The 18,672-nt window shown below is 52.3% G+C and overlaps 3 protein-coding genes across 5 annotated transcripts in view; 2 read left to right on the plus strand and 1 right to left on the minus strand.

The window, feature by feature from the left end:
- Nabp2 (nucleic acid binding protein 2) overlaps positions 1–3,269 on the plus strand; it is a 9,137-nt gene extending 5,868 nt beyond the window's left edge. For all 3 annotated transcript variants that reach the window (XM_010644693.3, XM_010644692.3, XM_010644691.3), the window contains one exon: positions 3,047–3,269. In XM_010644693.3, the coding sequence (XP_010642995.1) occupies positions 3,047–3,246 (200 nt within the window). In that variant the 3' untranslated portion in view covers positions 3,247–3,269. The remainder of the gene's footprint in view (positions 1–3,046) is intronic.
- Positions 3,270–5,149: 1,880 nt separating this feature from the next.
- Positions 5,150–10,398, plus strand: Slc39a5 (solute carrier family 39 member 5). The gene is made up of 10 exons (XM_033763696.1): positions 5,150–5,456; positions 5,945–6,128; positions 7,698–7,860; positions 8,019–8,188; positions 8,411–8,551; positions 8,924–9,020; positions 9,107–9,277; positions 9,397–9,477; positions 9,611–9,801; positions 10,125–10,398. The coding sequence occupies exons 1-10, from the start codon at positions 5,170–5,172 to the stop codon at positions 10,266–10,268; spliced, it is 1,629 nt and encodes a 542-aa protein (XP_033619587.1). The 5' UTR covers positions 5,150–5,169; the 3' UTR covers positions 10,269–10,398.
- The window catches only part of Ankrd52 (ankyrin repeat domain 52), a 28,199-nt gene continuing 19,874 nt past the window's right edge, over positions 10,348–18,672 (minus strand). Inside the window, exons 21-28 of the mRNA XM_010644830.2 lie at positions 17,850–18,069; positions 17,596–17,683; positions 17,407–17,490; positions 17,158–17,303; positions 16,877–16,959; positions 16,610–16,692; positions 16,337–16,428; positions 10,348–15,960 (exon numbers count right to left, since the gene is read on the minus strand). Of these exons, the coding sequence (XP_010643132.1) occupies positions 15,710–15,960; positions 16,337–16,428; positions 16,610–16,692; positions 16,877–16,959; positions 17,158–17,303; positions 17,407–17,490; positions 17,596–17,683; positions 17,850–18,069 (1,047 nt within the window). The 3' untranslated portion in view covers positions 10,348–15,709. The remainder of the gene's footprint in view (positions 15,961–16,336; positions 16,429–16,609; positions 16,693–16,876; positions 16,960–17,157; positions 17,304–17,406; positions 17,491–17,595; positions 17,684–17,849; positions 18,070–18,672) is intronic.

The following is an 18,672-nucleotide window of genomic DNA, read 5'->3' on the forward strand; positions in this document are numbered from 1 at the left end:
GTAAGGGGATAGAACTAAGGTCTTTGTGCTTGCGAGGCAGGCGGCAGAACCACTGAGCTAAATCCCCTACCCCTTACCCTTTTTAAACAAAAAACTTTTCTGTTAAAAACCAAGGTATAGCCAAAGCCTATAAACCCAACCCTGTGGGAAGCTGATCACAAGTTTGAGGCCAGCCTGGACAACTTAGCAAGATTCTACCTCAAAATCAATTATTAGAAAGGACTGGGAATGTAGCTCATTGTGAAGACCTTGAGTTCATTCCCCAGTAGGAAAGTAAAAAAGAAAACAAAACCTAAGACACACACACACACACACACACATACACACACACACACACACATTAGCCTAGGCCTCCATGGGGTCAGGATCATCAGCATCACAGTCTTCCATCTCCAGATCTCATCCCACTGGAAGGCAATAACATACAGGGAGATGTTATCTCATTAACAGTGTCCTCTCTGAAATATCTCCTGAAGGACTTGCCTGAGCCTGTTTTATGGTTAATTCTTTTCTCTGTATAAGGAGAAAGAGTACACTCTGAACTAACAATAAAAAGCATGGTATATTAAATACATAAACCAGTAACAGTCACTTATTATCAAGTACTATGTGCTGTACATAATTATATGTGCTATACTTTTATTCCACTGGCAGCTCACTTACACTGACATCACAACGAACATATCAGTGATGCATTGTGCTACATTACCATGGATATAGTGTCCCTAGGTGGGAATTCTTCAGCTTCATTATAATTGTATAGAACCACCATCATGTGTGTGGGCCACTTGCTGACTGGAATGTTATGTGTGATGTGTGACTATGTGTACCTTCTACCTATTGTTTCTGACTCTGTAGAGAACCCTGATAATATAACCACAAACTAACAACATTTCATTCCACCACAAAAGTTAGTGTCTGTGTTTCCAATAGAAAATATGACTCTTGAACCGGGGACTTAGCTCAGTGGTACCGCTGTCTGCCTCGCCAGCACAAGGTACTGAGTTTTATCCCAGGTACCAAAAACACAAACGAAAAAACAATAAAAAAAAGAAAATATGACGCTCTCTCTTTTTTTTTTTTTTTTGGGTACCAGGGATTGAACTCGGGTCCTTGCACTTGCAAGGCAGGCCACCAAACCGCTGAGCTAAATCCCTGGCCCAATATGACTAGGGATATAGCTCAGTGGTTCAGTCCCCAGCACCAAAAAAAAAAAAAAAAAAAAAAAAAAACAACAAAAAGGAAAATAAAAAGAAAAGAAATATGACTCTCATATATGTTCAGGTAACCATGACTCCATCATTTACAATTTTGCAGGGCAGTGAGGTACTAGGGAGTGAACCCAGGGCTTTCACACTGAGGTGTATCCCTGTCCCTTTTTATAAAAACTTTAAATAAATAATTAATTTTTTGTAGTATGGGGATTGAATCCAGGCCTTTCACACCAAACTATATCTCCAGCCCATCTTTAGAGACTGGGTCTCACTAAGTCACTAAATTGTCCAGGCTGGGTTCAAACTTAAAATCCTCTGCCTCAACAACAACAAAAAAAATTATTTTGGTGCCAGATATCGAACAGGACCTTGCACTTGCAAGGCAGGTGGTGGCACCACTGAACTGAATCTCCAGCCCAACAAAAATATTTTTAATAACATAAATCTAAATCTCCTTGCCCCTAAAATTCATTTACCACTTCATGCAATTTGTCATTTAACAGAAAAAAAAAGGTTTTTGTTTTTTTGTTTTTGCTGTTTGTTTTAGTTTTTTTGAGACAGCATCTCACTATGTATTTCAGGGTGTCCTTGAACCCACTATGTAGCCCAGACTGGCCTTGAATTCAGTGATCCTCCTGCCTCAGCTTCCCAAGTACTAGGATTACAGGTGTGCGCCACCACACCCAGCTAGAAAAAGTTTAATAAATATGGATGGCATAAAAATTTAACATTGACTTCTTCACAGTCACATTTTCTGTGAATTGAAAAAAAAAAGACATTATTCTTCAGTTCAGGCTACAGCTGTCTTAATCTGGTCAAGCACCCAGATCCAGCAAGGATAAGGTTTGCACTAATCCACAAACTGTACACCATTTGGTTTGTGGTACTTGTGAGAAGCAGGGCTCTACCTTCAATTAACAAACATTTATGAAGCACCTACTAGGTGCCAAGAATCAAGCACAGCACCTGCCTTTAGGGGCTTATAGTCTATGCAAGAGACAGATGTACAGATAATGATTATAATATGCTATGTTGGATGCAGTGATAGGGGTATGCATAGTTACAGGAGCTCAAGAGAAATTACCTTACACACCTGCTTCCAGCCAGCCCTTAGAATATGTATAGCTGAAGCCAGGTGTGGTGGCACACGCCTGTAATCCCAGCACTCCGGAGGCTGAGGCAGGAGGATCGCTGAGTTCAAGACAAGCCTGGGCTACATAGTGAATTCCAGGGCAGTCTCAACTACATAGTGAGAACCTGTCTCAAAAAAACAAAAATAAATAAATAAATAAATGTATGTTGTGCTATGGTGTCACTATGCCTCAATCCCTGGTACTGCAATTAACTAATTAATTGTGGCGTATTATCTTTTGGGGCTACCAAGTGCAATAAGATTTTTCTTATGTTTATATTTTCCAAAGTGTGCATATATTGCTGTGATACATACACATCATTTTTTAAAAACTTTTTTAAGGCCGGGGAATTTAGCTCAGTGGTACCGCTGCCTGCCTTGCAAGCACAAGATCCTGATTTTGATCCTCAGTATCCTCAGATCCTTTGGTCTTTTGAGACAGGGTCTCACTATATAGTTGAGACTGACCTGGAACTCACTATAGCCCAGGCTGGCCTCGAAATCACAGTGATCCTCTTGCCTCAACCTCCCGAGTGCTGGGATTACGGGTGTGCACCACCACGCTTGGCTCAAAAGAAAATTTTTTAAACTCCCACTTTTTAACTTTTTTTTTTTTTTTTTTTACACTGCTGGAGACAGGCCCTTGATGGGGACCTTGTTATACCTGAACTGTCTAATTCTGTTTTTCTTCCACCGCTAGCATCTGAGAACCAGAACGGGAATGGACTGAGTGTCCCACCAGGTCCTGGTGGTGGCCCACATCCCCCTCACACTCCTGCCCACCCCCCCAGCACCCGGATTACTCGAAGCCAGCCCAACCACACACCAGCTGCCCCTCCTGGCTCCTCCAGCAACCCTGTCAGTAACGGCAAAGAAACCCGCAGGAGCAGCAAGAGATAGCAAGACACTCTTCCTTCCCTCCTGCCACCAACCACAACCCAGGCGTCTACTGGAGAATCAGTCTTCCCTGGGGCTGCTGGCTTTGGGATTGGGGGTGGGGTAGCAGTATTTTAGTCACTGAACTTCCCAGGAGGGGTGGTGAGCAGTGGCCTCATCCACCCCAAGTCCATACTCCACTTGTCCAGCTGAAACTGCCTGTCCCTAGGATTCAAGGCCCTCTGCCAGCCCTTCTTCCTCTTTAGAAACAGTTCTAAGTCTTATGTGTGTGATACGAGAGTCTAGTTGAAATCTCTCCTAATAAATATTATCAATCTGTACTGGACTCACTTTTTGTGGAAAACAGAAGAGATTAGCAGGCATTTAGGAAGGTATGGTGTCCCTAGGAAGTGACCCTAGGAGTGGTGTCCCTAGGAGATAGGTAGGTTACAGGCAAGGAAGCCTAGGCAAACAGAGCTGCCCCTTTAAGGGAGTTCCCCTCCCATGCTCCCTCCCTGCAGGTGACCCTTGCCCCCCTGCCTGCCACAAGAAGACTGGGTCCCCTTTCCTCTGGGCGTCCTTCCTGTCTCCTGCTGTCAGGTAATGCCAGCCTCGACCCCCTGAACCAACTGCCCAAATTAGACTTTGCTCCACTGATCCTAAACCAGATGAGACGTGGGGGGGCAGCGGTTGCTTCCCTTTTCCAGCAGGGCTTCCCCTTTCTTGGTCATCATTCCCATGAGTCCCAGAGTACTGGCTCTTCTGCTTCCTAAGTGAAGAATTGCTAAGAATAGTTTCTTCCTTGCGCATGCCAATTGGGTGACCACTTGTCTGCCTTTCCCTCTCACCCCAGCTTGGGAACACCTAGGTCCAACTTTCTCAGGGAACATGGGGATGGGGTTGGAGACAGGAAACTCATTGCCAGAGGTAAGGTATGTAGGTAGGAGTATATACAGGAAAATGTTCAAGTGGCACTAACTGGATTAAGGCTAGAGAGATTTTTTTTTAAATTTTTTTTTTCAAACAGGGTCTCATATAGTTTGGGCTGTCCTTGAATTTACTGTGTAGCTCAGGCTGGCATGGAACTCTGATCCACCTGCCTCAACCTCCCAAGTGCTGGAATTACAGGTGTGTACCACCACGCCCAGTGGGCTAGAAATAAATTATTTAAAAGGAGGGCTGGTTATTTGGTTCAGCAGCACCATGCCTGCCTGGTAAGCTCAGGGTCCTGAGTTCAATCCCCCATACAAAAAAAATTTTTTTTTTCATTTAAGAGGAAAGAAATGCACACAGGTTCTTAGCCATGTGTCTTTCTCAAGGCAGAGGCTGACCTCTCCACACTTGGGGACTCAGTGCATACAGAACTTTGACCCTCCCCTAAAGACCAGTGAACCATTAACTCCTCTCCCCTGTGAACCTTCCCACACTGGCCCAACCTCTGGCCCCACCTCAAGCAGGAGGCCTGGGAGGGGGAGCCAGTCCAACTCAGCCCTCTGACGTGGCCTCCATTGTACCTGGAAGCTTAGCTTGGTTCCCCCTTCCTGACTCAGGAACCTTTTAATGTCTACAGCAAGGCCTGCTGGGGACCTGAGGTAACAACTCTCAAGTTGCCAGTAAGGACAAGATCTGGGAAATGAGGGGGGATAGAGAGGTGGGGCAAGGTTGAGGGGTTGAGTCTGGGGGACCAGGGATGGATGGTCAGCTTGATCAGCTGTGAATTAGGAGGGTGCTCAGGGCCTGGTGAACAAGAGGAGGCAATGGGTTGGAGGCAGGAGGCTCGAGCTGGGCTACTGCTGGATTCAGGAGGGAACAGGTGGAAGAAGTGAAGGTCCCTTGATCCTTGGCTGTGCCCCTGATCTGCTCTTCCTCATTCTTCCAGGGCCCAGTCCTCAGGATGTTCCAGGAGGAATAAAAGCCGGAACCAAAGCCTCTAACCTACTGTCCCCAATGATGGGGCCTCTGGTGGGGCATCTGCTGGCTGCCCTATGTGTGGGGGTGGTATTGGGCTGGGTCAGGGGCTCAGTCCCCAACCTAGGCCCTGCTGAGCAGGAGCAGAACCATTACCTGGCCCAGCTGTTTGGCTTATATGGTGAGAATGGGACGCTGACTGCAAGGGGCCTGGCCCGGCTTCTCCACAGCCTGGGGCTGGGTAGAGTTCAGGGGATTCGCCTGGGACACCATGGGCCTCCAACTGGTCGAGTTGCACCCTCATCTGAAGACAACCTCACACAAAGGTACCAAGACCTCACCTCTCCACAAATGCCATGTCCCCCCAGCTCTGTCCAGTGCTTAGATCAGATGCCTGCTTCTGGCTCCCCCTCCCACCCCCGGCTTCTTAAAACAAGATCCCTGAATTACAGATTCTTCAGAACCAACTCCTCAGTAACCTTTCTGCCTCTACTGTCTTCTAATTCCTTCCTCCAAATACTCAGGCCTTTAAATTCCTTTAAATTCTTAGTCCCAATGTCCAAAGTCTCCAGGCTGATTTAGCTCCCAATCTGGAGCATTTCTGGCCTTTCCCCTTACCATACAGCCCCCATTCCTAGGCCCTCCTATAAACTAACAGTTCTTAGATCTTCCAGGGAGATATGCTGTGGTTTCTGGGTTCCAGGAACTGTAGCCAGTGGCCAGTCCTCCTGTCCTCTCAGCCCTCAGGGAACTAATTTCTCAAGGTGGGTGAGTGAGGGCATGAGTGACTAACTTGTTATCCCATTCCTTTCAGGCTGCAGGACCCTGAGCTGAGTGTGGATGTCTGGGCAGGGATGCCTCTGGGTTCTTCTGGGTGGGGTGACCTGGAAGACTCAAAGTCCCCCCACCTACCCCAGGGGCCAGCCCCCTCGGGCCTAGACCTCTTTCACAGGCTTCTCTTGCTAGACCATTCTTTGGCTGACCACCTGAATGAAGATGTGAGTCAAATGTTTAAAGAGTCATAGCGACTTAAAATCCCATTACAGGCCCATGCCTATAATTCTAGTACTTCGGAGGTTGAGGCAGGAGGATTGCCACAAATGTAAGGCCTGCCTGGGCTATATAGTGAGTTCAAGACAGTCTGAACCACACAGTGAGACCCTGTCTCAAAAATCAAAACAAGGGCTAGAGATTTAGCTCAGTGGAGCCAGCACCTGCCTTGCAAGTGCCAGGTCCTGAGTTCAATCCCCGGTGCCAAAAAAAAAAAAAAAAAAAAAAAAGCCACACTATACCCCATATAAAAGATAAGCCTGGAAAACTGAGTGACTTACCATGTCTCAAAAAAGTTTTTTATGGCCGGGGATTTAGCTCAGTTGTTCTGCCGCCTGCCTTGTTAGCTCAGTGGAGCCAGCACCTGCCTTGCAAGTGCCAGGTCCTGAGTTCAATCCCCGGTGCCAAAAAAAAAAAAAAAAAAAAAAAAGCCACACTATACCCCATATAAAAGATAAGCCTGGAAAACTGAGTGACTTACCATGTCTCAAAAAAGTTTTTTATGGCCGGGGATTTAGCTCAGTTGTTCTGCCGCCTGCCTTGCATGTGTGAGGACCCGAGTTCAATTCCCAGTATCAAAAAAAAAAAAAAAAAAAAAAAAAAATCTCAAAAAAAAAAATCCCAGTGTAACTTTAGGGTATTTTTTTCAATAGTGGAAGATGTTCCTTTTGGGTTCAGAGCAGGTGAGCCCAGGTTAGGGGCCACATTTGACAAAACAGAGAACCAGAGAAGCAGGCCAGGGTAGGATCTGGACATGGTTATGTGGAGAGGAGACCTGCAAGGTGTAAATGGCTGAATGATATAGGAAGTCACTGCACCTGGGCCACTTTTCCATGTACAGAAGAGGATGGGCAACACTACCTAACCCTGAATGAGCCCAGTGAGTGCCCCATTGCTGGAAGCATTCAAGCCAAGACTGGTGCCCAGGGCCATGGTGTGCATCTGTGGTCCCAACCACTCAGGAAGCCGAAGGAAGGAAGATCTGAGTTAGGGGCCAGTCTGGGCAACTGATAGACTGTATTTTAAAAACTAAACAACCCCTCCCAAAAAACCAGAAAAGGAGGGAGGGAAGGGGAGGTGGGGAGAGACAGAGAGAGAACAAAACAAAGCATCCAAAGCTGGATGAACATCTGACAGAGCTGTTGAGAGGGAGGTTAGATGGCATTTCAGGTATTTCTTTCCCCTTCCAGAACTCTGGCATGGAAGGCTCTAGTTTTTCAATCAATTCCTTCACCAAACCAACAAGATTAGTAGGGCTTGGGAGGGAGATGGATGGCAACGTTCACTGGAACCCAATTTGCGTTGTTAGATATTTCCATTGGATTGAAATATTCACTATAATTAAGGCACAGTGATGGCAAGTACCCTGCGTCCAGTCCCTGACACACCTACCAGTGTGAGCAAAGAGGACCCTGGGAAGAGACCCAGGAATCCATGGAATGGGAGGACAGGTGGAAAGATCCACATCATAATTTCTGGTGATGTACTAATGTGAGACCCTCTGCTCAACTCCTCAGTGTCTAAACGGCTCTCAGCTGCTGGTCAATTTTGGCCTGAGTCCCGCTGCTCCTCTGACCCCAAGACAGTTTGCTCTGCTGTGCCCGGCTCTACTTTACCAGATTGACAGCCGTGTCTGCACTCAAGTCCCAGCCCCAGCCCCTCCAGGAAACCTACTACCCGGTCAGTGGGTGAGAGTGGGGCGGGGGCACCCGGATTCCTGCTAGGGAGTGGGGACCATAGCCAAGGAAGGGAATTCACTGGGCCCTGCCTCCCTTGCAGCACATCTCTGCCCCACCTCTGAGTCCAACATGGCCTAACTTCAGCCCTAATTCTCCCAGCCCTGCTTCATAGTGCCCTGGCAGTCCTGTTGCTCAGCCTCCCTGCTCCCCTCTCCCTGCTACTGCTGCGGCTCCTGGGACCTCGTCTACTGCAGCCCCTGCTGGGCTTCCTGGGGGCCCTGGCTGTGGGCACTCTTTGTGGGGATGCGCTGCTCCACCTGCTGCCACATGTAAGTGAAGCCCCTTCCTTGAACCCCTCACCCAGGGGTGCCTGGCAGCTGGCCTCCCTGGATCTAGCCATGCCCCTAGCCATAGGGCATCCCCTCCCTTTCTGCCAGCCCCCATCTCCACTCCCTCACCTCTGGCTTTAGCCCAGAGCTGCCTCCCAGGTGGGAAGAGGGTGACACTAGATATAGGGCTTCTAGGGTCTGCCCTGACCTCTTCTCTGTCAGGCACAAGGAAGGCAGCATGCAGGACCTAGCGGGCTACTAGAGAAGGATCTGGGTCCGGAGCTGTCAGTACTCGGAGGCCTCTTCCTGCTCTTCATGCTGGAGAACGTCCTGGGGCTTTTTCGGCACAGAGGGCTCAGGCCAGTGAGTGATACCCTTTTCTCTCCACTTGCTGAGACCAGAGTCCTAGCCAAGAACTGGCTAAACAAGCCAGGAGCTGAGGAGCAGCGTGTGCTCCTGCATCTTGAATGTTTGTCTAATGTTCGGTGTAGGGCCTGTCCTCTAACAGAGTGGGTAGGGGCACCTTAGCATAGACCAGGACTTCTGGTTCCTCTCCCAAGTTCAAGTCAACAAGAAACAGAGGGAGGTGCCGACCTGGGAACAGGTGGGAGGCAAAGGATATCTGAGGTGCCAGAGGTGGGACCAGGTGTTCATTTTCCCAGCTGGTGGCCTGGCTTCCCCTCAGCCCTTGGCTCTGCTGCCTCCCCCACCAGGAGGGATACCCTCCTATTTCAGAGATGCTGCAGACGAAAGAGAAGGGATCTTGGAACACCAAACCCAGACCCAGAAGACAGCACTGGAATGGCTCTTTGGCCCCTGCAGGCAGCTCCAGGTGATTAGAGGAGAAAATGAGGATTAGGCTCCTGGTCCACAGTCCTCACCTGCAGCTCCCAACATTTGTCCTTGCTCTTCCTGCAGAGCCAGGGGCTCAGGGCCAGAGGGAACAGAACAGCCACTCCCCACCAACATCAGCCGCTCCAGGGCACCAAGGCCACAGTCACGGGCACCAGGGTGGTGGAGGTGCCCACATCACGTGGATGGTCCTCCTGGGAGATGGTCTGCACAACCTCACTGACGGGCTGGCCATAGGTGTGAAGGGAGGAGTGGGGGGAGGCTGTTCTCGGCTGGGGGTGAGAGGGCTGCCAGGAGGTGGGAGATGAGCAGACACAGGACTTTCCTGGACTGAACCTCCCACCCACTGACTGCAGGTGCTGCCTTCTCCGATGGCTTCTCCAGTGGCCTCAGCACCACTGTGGCAGTCTTCTGCCATGAGCTGCCCCATGAACTGGGTAGGAATGGCACAAGTGGGTGGGCTCTAGAAAGGAGATCTGCAAGGGGTACAACTTTGGAGGCTGGTGGGTGACACAGGCGAAGGGCAGCCCTGGGCTTCTTCCCTCCTATCTCATCCTCTGTCCCCAACAGGTGACTTCGCAATGCTGCTCCAGGCAGGCCTGTCCTTTCGGAGGCTGCTGCTGCTGAGCCTCCTATCTGGAGCTTTGGGACTAGGGGGTGCAGGCCTGGGGGTGGGGCTCAGCTTGGGCCCTGTCCCCCTGACTCCGTGGGTGTTTGGGGTCACTGCTGGGATCTTCCTCTATGTGGCCCTCGTGGACATGGTGAGAGGTGTGGGAAAGAGCAGAGAAATCAAAGGAAGTGGGGAGCTGGGTCTGAAGGGGAAGGAAGTATCAGCCCCTCCACATCCACTACTGGGTCCTGGAGGGTGCTGGCCCTCAGGCCCAGCGGTCTGATAAGGGACAGTATTTGGGCGGGGGGGGGTGATTCTGGCACTCCTTCTCAGGTTAAGAGGTCAGGGCCAAGACCAGAACACCGCCCCCAAGGGGGATCGAATTCAGGACCTTGGGCTTGAGAGGCCGGTATGCCTCTAAGCTAAATCCCAGGCCCTCAAGGCCGGAATCTTAATGTTCTTCTTTTCTTTCAGCTTCCAGCCCTGCTTCGTCCTCCTGAGCCCCTACCTATGCTCCATGTGCTCCTGCAGGGGCTGGGGCTACTGCTGGGGGGCAGCCTCATGTTTACCATAGTCCTGCTGGAGGAGCAGCTGTTGCCCTTGGTCCCTGATGGCTAACAGGGGCCAGGGGCAAGGGGTCCAGAGTGCCCTTCCTTCCCCCCAACCACAGGAATGGAGGCGGGACACAGGGCCAGTAGGAGCAATAGGATTTTAATAAACAGAACCCATCCCAAAGCCATGACTACGACAGTTGTACTTGCACCAAAACAGCATAGAAAACCAGGGTGTGGTGGGAGGGCTCAAAGCAGGTTGGGGGAGGACATGAGTAAGGGCCTGGAGTGGGCAGGGTGCATCAATCTTCAGGAAGAGCATTGTGCTTTAGCCCAGGGAGAGGAGGGGTGGGGCAAATGCACCGAGGTCCCCACTTTTTCCTATCGCCCTCGGCACCCCGGGGATGCAGGCCTCTGGGCAGATCTGCCCTTTATTGCTGTCCACCAGCATTAAACACCCCCAACCCCAACACTAGCACCACAGGTGGATCCAGGGCAAGGGAAGGGCAGGGATGGGGAAATTGCTTAGAGAAAGATTCAACTAGAATCCAGTGAATTGTGCTCAGTTCTCTTTACTTCCTACAACCGAGTACATGGGTCACAGGGTGGAGGGTGCAACAGGACATGAAACATGCCCCTCCGTGCCCCCGACACACCTGCACACAGGATGGTGGTGTCTGCAGCATCACAGGTCATGCAGGGCATGGGGAAGGGGAGGTTCACACACACATAGATGCTCACAGCGGGTACCAGACAGAGAACACCCCTGAATATACACAGCTGTACATGGGGAACCCCCAGGTCCCCACCCCAACCCTCTCCCCTGTCTTGCCGTCCCCCAGGCAGGGGAACTGTATTGCTTTGAGAGAGCCACCCTGGGGGCTGCTCTGCCAGGCACCCTCCCCGCCCACCCTCCCCATTTTGGCACATCTGCAAGACACACGGTAGCGAGAGTAGGCACCCTCCCTCCCAGGCTTCTGTGGCTTGGAGTTGAGGAAGGGAGTAGGAGACTTCATCCTTCATCTTTCCCCTAGCCCTTCCCGAACCCCCGCCAAACCCACTCCAGCCAGAACCCGCCCCCACCCCCCAAACACACACATACAAAGCTGAGCTATCCAGGAATACAAGCGGAACAAGGAGATTGTCCGGGACGGGAGCGGAGGCAGTGGGGGAAGGACTGGAAGCAGAGACCCCACCCTGGCGTGGGGTAAGACTGGCACAACAGCTACTTTAGTGCAATTGGAGAGGGTGCCCAGAGTGAGGATGGAGATGGGAGGGAAGGCTCTCCCCACCTTCCCTGGGGCAGTCAGGCTTGCAGACTCCCCAGAGAAAAAGGGCCTGGCAGGAGTAAGCAAGGGCCGAGGGCAGATGCTCTCGTCACTCGCCACCCTCTGCCCTCCCAAATGCAGTGACATGTCCCCCTCACACCTATGTGGGCAACAGCAGCCTCAGAATCAGTACCTTCAAGTAATTCAAAGAGCAGACCCTCCCCACCCCAGCTCCCTCCCATCTCTGGGATTTGGTCGCTTCTCTAGGGGTTGGGTCTCTAGGGATTGGGTCAGGAGGGAGTCCCCAAGTCAGACCCGTCCCTCTCTACCTCCCTCTTCCCAGACCACTGGGCTTGGTCCTCAAAGATTCCTCACCTCCGCCCTTGCCCAGCCTGGGCCAAGGCCACAGAGGGCTGGAGCCACCACAATTAGAGGGGAAGGGGCTGCTTTGCTCCTTTATCCCTCCTTCTTAAAAGGTAGGGTTCAAACTCGGTGGGATGGGGGCCCATACTGGTTTGCCCCGGGAGGAGGGTTTCTGGGCTAGGGTCTGTAAGGCTATTTTCCTTTGCGGTGGGAAGGGGAGGTGGGGAATGAACACTGGGTGTGGGGAGAGGGTGATGAATGGCTGAAAGGGAAGGAGGAAGGGGCCTCCCCGCTGGAGCACTGTCACGGGAGTCATTTCAACGAGGAAACACTCATGTGCCATGTGCATAAGATGCAGAGTGTGCCTACTCCCAGCCCTGCCAGCCTGGCCCCACTCCACCTCTCAGGACCCCTTCCAAGACCACAGAGAAGGTTTTGGGGGTACAGTTGTAGAACCGTTTGCTCTGGCCCCACCCACCCCACCCCCAGCCTCTTCTCCCCTTCTAAGTCCAGGGAGTAAGAAGGTGCTCGGGTGGGCAGACAGCGGTGGAAACAGTATTGAGTTTTCCTTTGGTACATATTGAAGGCAAAGGTGAGCTGGACTTACAGTCAAAACGGATAGGGGTGAGGAAGGAGAGGGGCCATGGCTGGGCTTGGAGAGGGAGGCAGGCCCTCCTCAGCCCCTCCACCCCAAGGAACACACGTCTACGTGGGGTGGCAGTCCCTCAGACTCATCTCTCCCACCCCCACAGCACCAAACAAAAGGAGAAGCCCTCTCCCCCAGGGGCTGCTCCCCACCCCAACCTGGGCTGTACATTCAGTGGTTTTCAGCAGTCCTATGGCTCAGGGGGCCACGGGATGGGGGAGGTGGCCCATCAGTCTCAGCTGGACAGCGGCAGTGACCCGGGTTTGTTGGTCCATCCTGGGACCCACAGTTTGTGCCATTTGTTTTCTGAAGTATAGTACACAACCCTACCAAAGCCACCGCCCAATCAGAAACATCTTCCCAAATATCAGAAACTAAAAACTGGCTCTTTTTCATCTCGCCCTCTGATTCACAAGTCTGTCTCCTATGTAGCCCTCGCCCTGTCTCTTTGCTGGGACCTGGGGCTGCTCCCAGGGTCCTCACTCCAAATAGGCCTTTTCACAAAAGTGCTTATTACTTGAAGCAAGTGCTTTAGAGCTGCGGTGGGGAGAGGGGAAGGGAGGGGGAGGCAAAGGGAAGGAGGTGCTTCCTCCCCTCCCCTCCCCCCTTAAGATTGGGGGGCATTCTGCCTGTTTTACTTCTCCACACCCGTTTAAGTCAAAGAGGTTTTAAAAAAAATCTTAACATTAAAATAAATATGCAGTGGCCATGAGAATGGTCAAAATGCTTCAAAAAACACTAGGGGCTGGGAAGCCCAGGGTGGGGTGCGGGATTTCCTTTGGCATAAGGAGAGGAGGCTGCTCACCCTCCAGGCCTCCTCACAGCCACATGAGGAGGGACAGAGGACCCCCCCACCTCCCCAGCACTGCTGACAATGTGCTGAGGGGCAGCAGGGAACGGACAGCCACCAGAAATCTCATCTAGCAAAACAAGACAATGGGGCTCCTGACAAATACTCAGATTCTTCCTGTCATCGCTAAGCATTGATAAAGGAGAACACGACTGATACCCGAGTCATCCCCAGAGAACCCATCTCCCTGTTCTCCGTGCCCCCTACCACCTAATTCCCAGCACCAAAATGAGAGGGAGGGGGTGGAATGGGAAGATTTTAGGAGAGAGAATTGAAGTTAGGGGGCAAGCTTTGCAGAACCAGCAAGGTTGGGGTGGGGGGCGGCAGCCCTTAAGAGAGGTCACATTGATTGTCGTATAGGGGAGGACAAGGAATGAAGGGAGGTGGGCAAGAGGGGCGTTGCAAGGCCCTTTGGCTTCGAAAACAAAAATAAAAACTAAAAGCTGCACAATCCTTCTCACCAATAATGGTCATTTGGAAGCCTTGAAATGGTTTAGGATCTGAGAGTTGGGGGAAAGCAAGACACAGAGAGATGGGGGATAAAAGGAACTTTGAAAAAAATAAGGACTTGGACAAACACCCCAGGCTTCAGGGAACCAGCATGAGGTATGGTTAAGGTTATCTGTGGGGAGGGAGGCATCCCTGGGATAGGCTCTCTCCCCTCAGCCCACCCTTGGCAAGGGTGGCAAGACATTCAAGGGACACAACTGAAAAATGGGTAAGATTTGAACAGAGCAAGCTTGGGTGGGGGAGGAGGCTGAGGGATCCCCAGGGGAGACCCCTTGTACGTGTAAACGAAGCCTGTCCAGTTCTCGGGGGACAATACTGATGGCAGCCAAACTGGGCAAGGACGCACTGTTGGGGTGGTGGGGGCAGGACCTCTATTCAAGTTCTGTGTCTTGGCCCCTGGCTGAGGTATTGAGTATGAGGAAGGGAACACAGGGCTACAGGAGCGGGTCCAACTGCACAGAGGCTCACCTAGGACACGGATGGACAGGGCAACTGAAGGGACCAGGGCCAGATTCAATGCTACATTTAGAGAAAACTGTCCCCTTCTCACTCTGGCCCAGTTTGGCTTCTGGGGTGCAACTTCCAGGAATCTTATCAGTGCAGCCCCCAGCTCAATCCCATCCCCTGCTGAGAAGGCAGGGGGCCAAGCCGTTCTCCACCCCTTGCTCTCTCCATCACAGCTTCCTCCGCACACAAGGGAGGCCCATTTCCAAAATTTGGCCACGGTCCCTAGTCTGCCCCGCCCTCCCACCATCTTTGGCTTCAGATCAGGAGTGACTGGGGCGGTGGGACATGGGTCTTGGACAAGGCGGACATGACGGAAGGTGGGAGCAGAAAGGGGGCTGAGAGAACTCTGGGATGGGGGGAGCCGGGAAGAAGGACACGGTCCTTTCCACCATATACATGCAAGCAGCACATGCCTAAAACACAGAGGACATACTAGGGCTATGGTTTTGAAATGGGCAGGAAATTAACCTGTTTCTTCCCCTAAAGGATAAAATGCTTACTTAAAAATTCATGACAAGCCTCAACATTGAGGGAGAAATGAGCCAGAGAGGGAATGGCCACAGGCTCTGCTCTCCCAAAAGAAGTTAAAAGAAAAAAGCAAGGTTAAAGTGCGTGGTTAGGGGGCCAGGCCAGAAATGGGAAGGGAGTGGGGGCAGGCTGTGGGGACAGAACCAGCCCTTGATTTGCATATGAGGAGCCAGGGGAGAGTGCAGGATCGGGGCCCAGGTACAGTAGTTGCTGCTTCAAGTGTTTTGCATTTGAACTTTAGGGGTGATTGGGTATAGAGTGGGGGAAAAGCTCCAGGCCCCAGTGCTAAATACCCTCCCCCTTCATCCTCTAGCTGCCCCTGAAGGGGGAGGGGAACACCCCCAGAGTGCTCACACAGTACCAGAAATTAAGGCTTCTCACTGCTGCAGGGATGGAGGGGCCAGCCGAGCAGGGAGGCAGTGATGGGTATGGAAGAAGAGGAGGGGTCTGCCTGGCATTAGGGGCAAGGGGATGGGTGACATGGAGAGGACAGTCAGAGGGAAGAAAGGGAAGAGCTGGCAGCAGAAAGGGGGAACTGAGAGATGGAGTTAAAGAGAGGGGAAGCCAGGCATTTATCAATCATTTTGGGACACTTGGCAGAAGGTGTTGCCCTGGGGGTACCAAGGGCCTGGAGTGTTCCCTGTCTGTCCCAGACCCCTGCCAGGCTGGGATGGTGTGGCAAAGGGGTGAGCAGCTGCTCCGCAGTGCGTCCTTTTCCTCCTCCACCTTGCCACCCAGTCGTGTTCTCCTTTAAAGTGCCCTAAATGTTTAGACTTTTTCTAAATAAATAGAATAAGATATCAAGCCACCGGCAGGGAGAGGGACACTGGAGGGGGCTACTCAGAGTAGCAGCCATCTAATCCAATGGCGCCATGCCGCTCCTGGCTATAGGGGCAGGAGGCCCCGTGGGGCAGGGCACCGCAGCCACCCACCGTCTTGGCAGCTGCGATGCCGCAGTTCTTGAGCAGGCTGAAGCTGAAAGGACTGACAGCGTCCTTGGGTGGGAAAGGCTTCATGGTGGAAAGGATCAAGGCCAAGCAGTCTGCCACATCTTTGTTGGGGGCACAGGCCAGTGCTGGGGTGTGACCTGCAGGGCCAAGGGTGAGAGCTGAAAAACAGAGTCCTGTATCCCTGGGCCCTGGCTCTCCATGCAAAACAGCCATGGCAGATAAGCACCCAGCACGGCCAGAGATCAAGGGTGGAGAGGGCCCAGGGGTTCTGACAGGCAGATGTTCACATGGGAAAGAAGGTGGAACACAGGGGACAGAGGGCTGGGGTACGGAGGGGGCGGTCCTCCTGCCCCCTGCTGGCTTTGCCAGATTCCCCTCGGACATTCAGAGTACTGAGGTTGAAGAGTTCCCCTGGGAAGAAAATCTCATTTATAGCAAAGTTAACAAGTCACTTCCTGAAGAAGGTCCCTGACCCCAAACTGGGAGAGGCAAAGGGCTCTGGACCCCACTTACCTTCTTCATCCACAGCTAGTACTGTGGCCCCACGACTTAGCAGGGCCTGCACTACAGAAGCAAGACCATTTCGGGCAGCAATGTGGAGTGGCCTTGGAAGAAAGAAAGAAAAAGGGGAACCAGAGTCAGCAGGAAGCCAAGACTCCCTGCCAGCCCCAGAGGGCAGCGAGGGTGCTGAACAAATATTGCGAGCTCCAAGAGCCCCTGGAGTGTGGGCTGCTTTCTTCACCCACCTGCCTCCCCCAGCCAGGAGCCCCTTCCCCGGGCACTCACATCTGCAGCGCACTGTTGGTAGCATTGATAAGGCCAAGGTCTTGGGTTTCTGCCAGGATCATGAGGGCACATTTCTCATGGCCCTGAGGGAGAAGAAGACAGTGGACTCGTGAGATGGAAACATGACAGGCGACAGGGTAGCAGCTTGGGAGGGTGGGAAGCAGTGAGAGAGGCCAGACAACCCTGCCTTCCACCACAGTCCTCACTGCAGTCAGTCAGGACCTAACCTGCATTGAGCCCTGCCCCTCATTACCACTCCAGAAGTACCTTGCTACAAGCCAAGTGCAGGGCAGTGTTCTTGTTCTCATCCAGCACAGTCAGGTCCGCTTTCCCTCGATACAGCAGAAATTCTATAAGAAATGGCACATGGGGACTGACACCTCCCTCCAGAGCAGCAGCCATCCAGCTCTCCACCACCCTAACTGTATATACTTTGAATCATAAGACATCCAGAGACACCCTGTTTCCTGAAACTCAAGCTCACAGGCAGGGCTGATCTCTTCTGCACATGCCCTGGAGCTCCTCCCTTCCACAGGGGCCCCACGTACCCACAGCAGCGGTCTGCCCGTTCTCAGCCGCTGTCATAAGCGCAGTACGGCCCGTGTGGTCAGTGGCGTTCACCTCAGCTCGATGCTGCAGCAGCATCCGGAGCCCAGAGACATTGTCCGCAAAGGCAGCGGCGTGAAGTGGGGTCCTGGGTGGAGGTCGGGGCAGAGCGAAACAGGTAAGGCTCTTTGGCATGGGCAGAGATGAGGCCAGAGGCAGCTCGGCTTCTTCTTAAGCCTTTCATCACTCACCGTCCTTTGGCGTCTCGGCTGTTCACAATCTTGGCACCCAGAGCTCCCAGCAGCATCTCTGTGGTGCTGTCCTGGTTATTAATTCTGGGGGAGAGAGAGGAGCGGCCATGAGCAGGGACAAGGGAGGTGAAATTCCAAGCCCAGGTCACAGCACCCCACAGCAGAACTGCTGCACAGGAAGAGACTTACACTGCACAGTGCAAAGGAGTGAAGGGGTTTCCCTCCAGGTATGAGAATGGGCTGTGTTCAAGTAACAACTCCAGACAATCTTCATGTCCTGAGCACAAGGAGGAAAGTATGGCAATGGAAGAAATCGCAAGGTTCCTCCATCTGTCCTGTCCTGTCCCTGACCCTCCAATCCACTTCCAGATTCCCTCCCACAGTCCATCTTTCTCTCTTCCACCCCACACGTATCCCTGTGCCTGCCAGAGGCGCCAGCATACCAGTGTAGGAGGCCCAGTGCATGGGCGAGTATCCGCTGTAATCCACCCCGGCATCCAGGGGGTCTGTGGAAAGGGCAGCCTGCAGCAGCGTCCGCAGCACTGCAGTGTGGCCACAGGCTGAGGCCAGGTGAATGGGCGTGCGGCCCTTGAAGTCTCGACACAGCACAAATGCATCATGGTCCAGCAGGGCGGCCAGGCAGTCCTCACAGCCAGTCACTGCCTGCAGAGGACACAGGTGGGAGTGGGAATCATAAGCCACTCTTTCTACCTGCCACTCACTGGGCAGTGGACCAGGAGTAAGAAACACTTCCAGTGCTCCAATCATTGTCGCTGCAACGATTCTAGGGTATGAGATCAGCATCTCCTTCCCTGACGCTCTTCCAATAGTCAGGATGGCTGGAGTTAATCCTGGAGATCTGGAGCCAAAGACTAAATAAACATGAGAAGAAGATGAAAGGACCAAAGAATCCCATGGGAAAGCTGGGATCACCTGTAGCCCCAGATAATTGGGAGACTCAAGCAGGAGGATCCCTTGAGCCTAGGAATTCAGGGCCAGCCTTGGCCACATAGTGAGACCCTGTCACAAAAGGGGGAAAAAAAAAGAAAAGGAAAGGAAAGGAGGGCCAGGGATGTAGCTCAGTGGCACTGCATTACCTAGCAAGTGCAAGGTCGTAAGTTTTAAGAAAAGGGGAGGGAAGAAGAAAAGAATACTGCAGCAGGAGGAGGTGGAGCAGCTTTAAGAGAGGTGATCATGGAGGAGATAGGGGAGGTGGCATCACTCTCCAATAGTACAGTGTCAGCAAGGTATCCTAGACACAGTGTG

Source organism: Fukomys damarensis, unplaced genomic scaffold (assembly GCF_012274545.1).
Source record: "Fukomys damarensis isolate Sample0158 unplaced genomic scaffold, DMR_v1.0_HiC HiC_scaffold_15, whole genome shotgun sequence".
NCBI lineage: Eukaryota > Metazoa > Chordata > Mammalia > Rodentia > Bathyergidae > Fukomys > Fukomys damarensis.

Coding starts and splice junctions, on each gene's coding strand:
- Slc39a5 (XM_033763696.1), top strand. CDS start 5,170: ATGATGGGGCCTCTGGTGGGGCATCTGCTGGCTGCCCTATGTGTGGGG. Junction 5,457..5,944: donor GAAGACAACCTCACACAAAG/GTACCAAGACCT, acceptor CATTCCTTTCAG/GCTGCAGGACCCTGAGCTGA. Junction 8,552..8,923: donor GGCACAGAGGGCTCAGGCCA/GTGAGTGATACC, acceptor CTCCTATTTCAG/AGATGCTGCAGACGAAAGAG.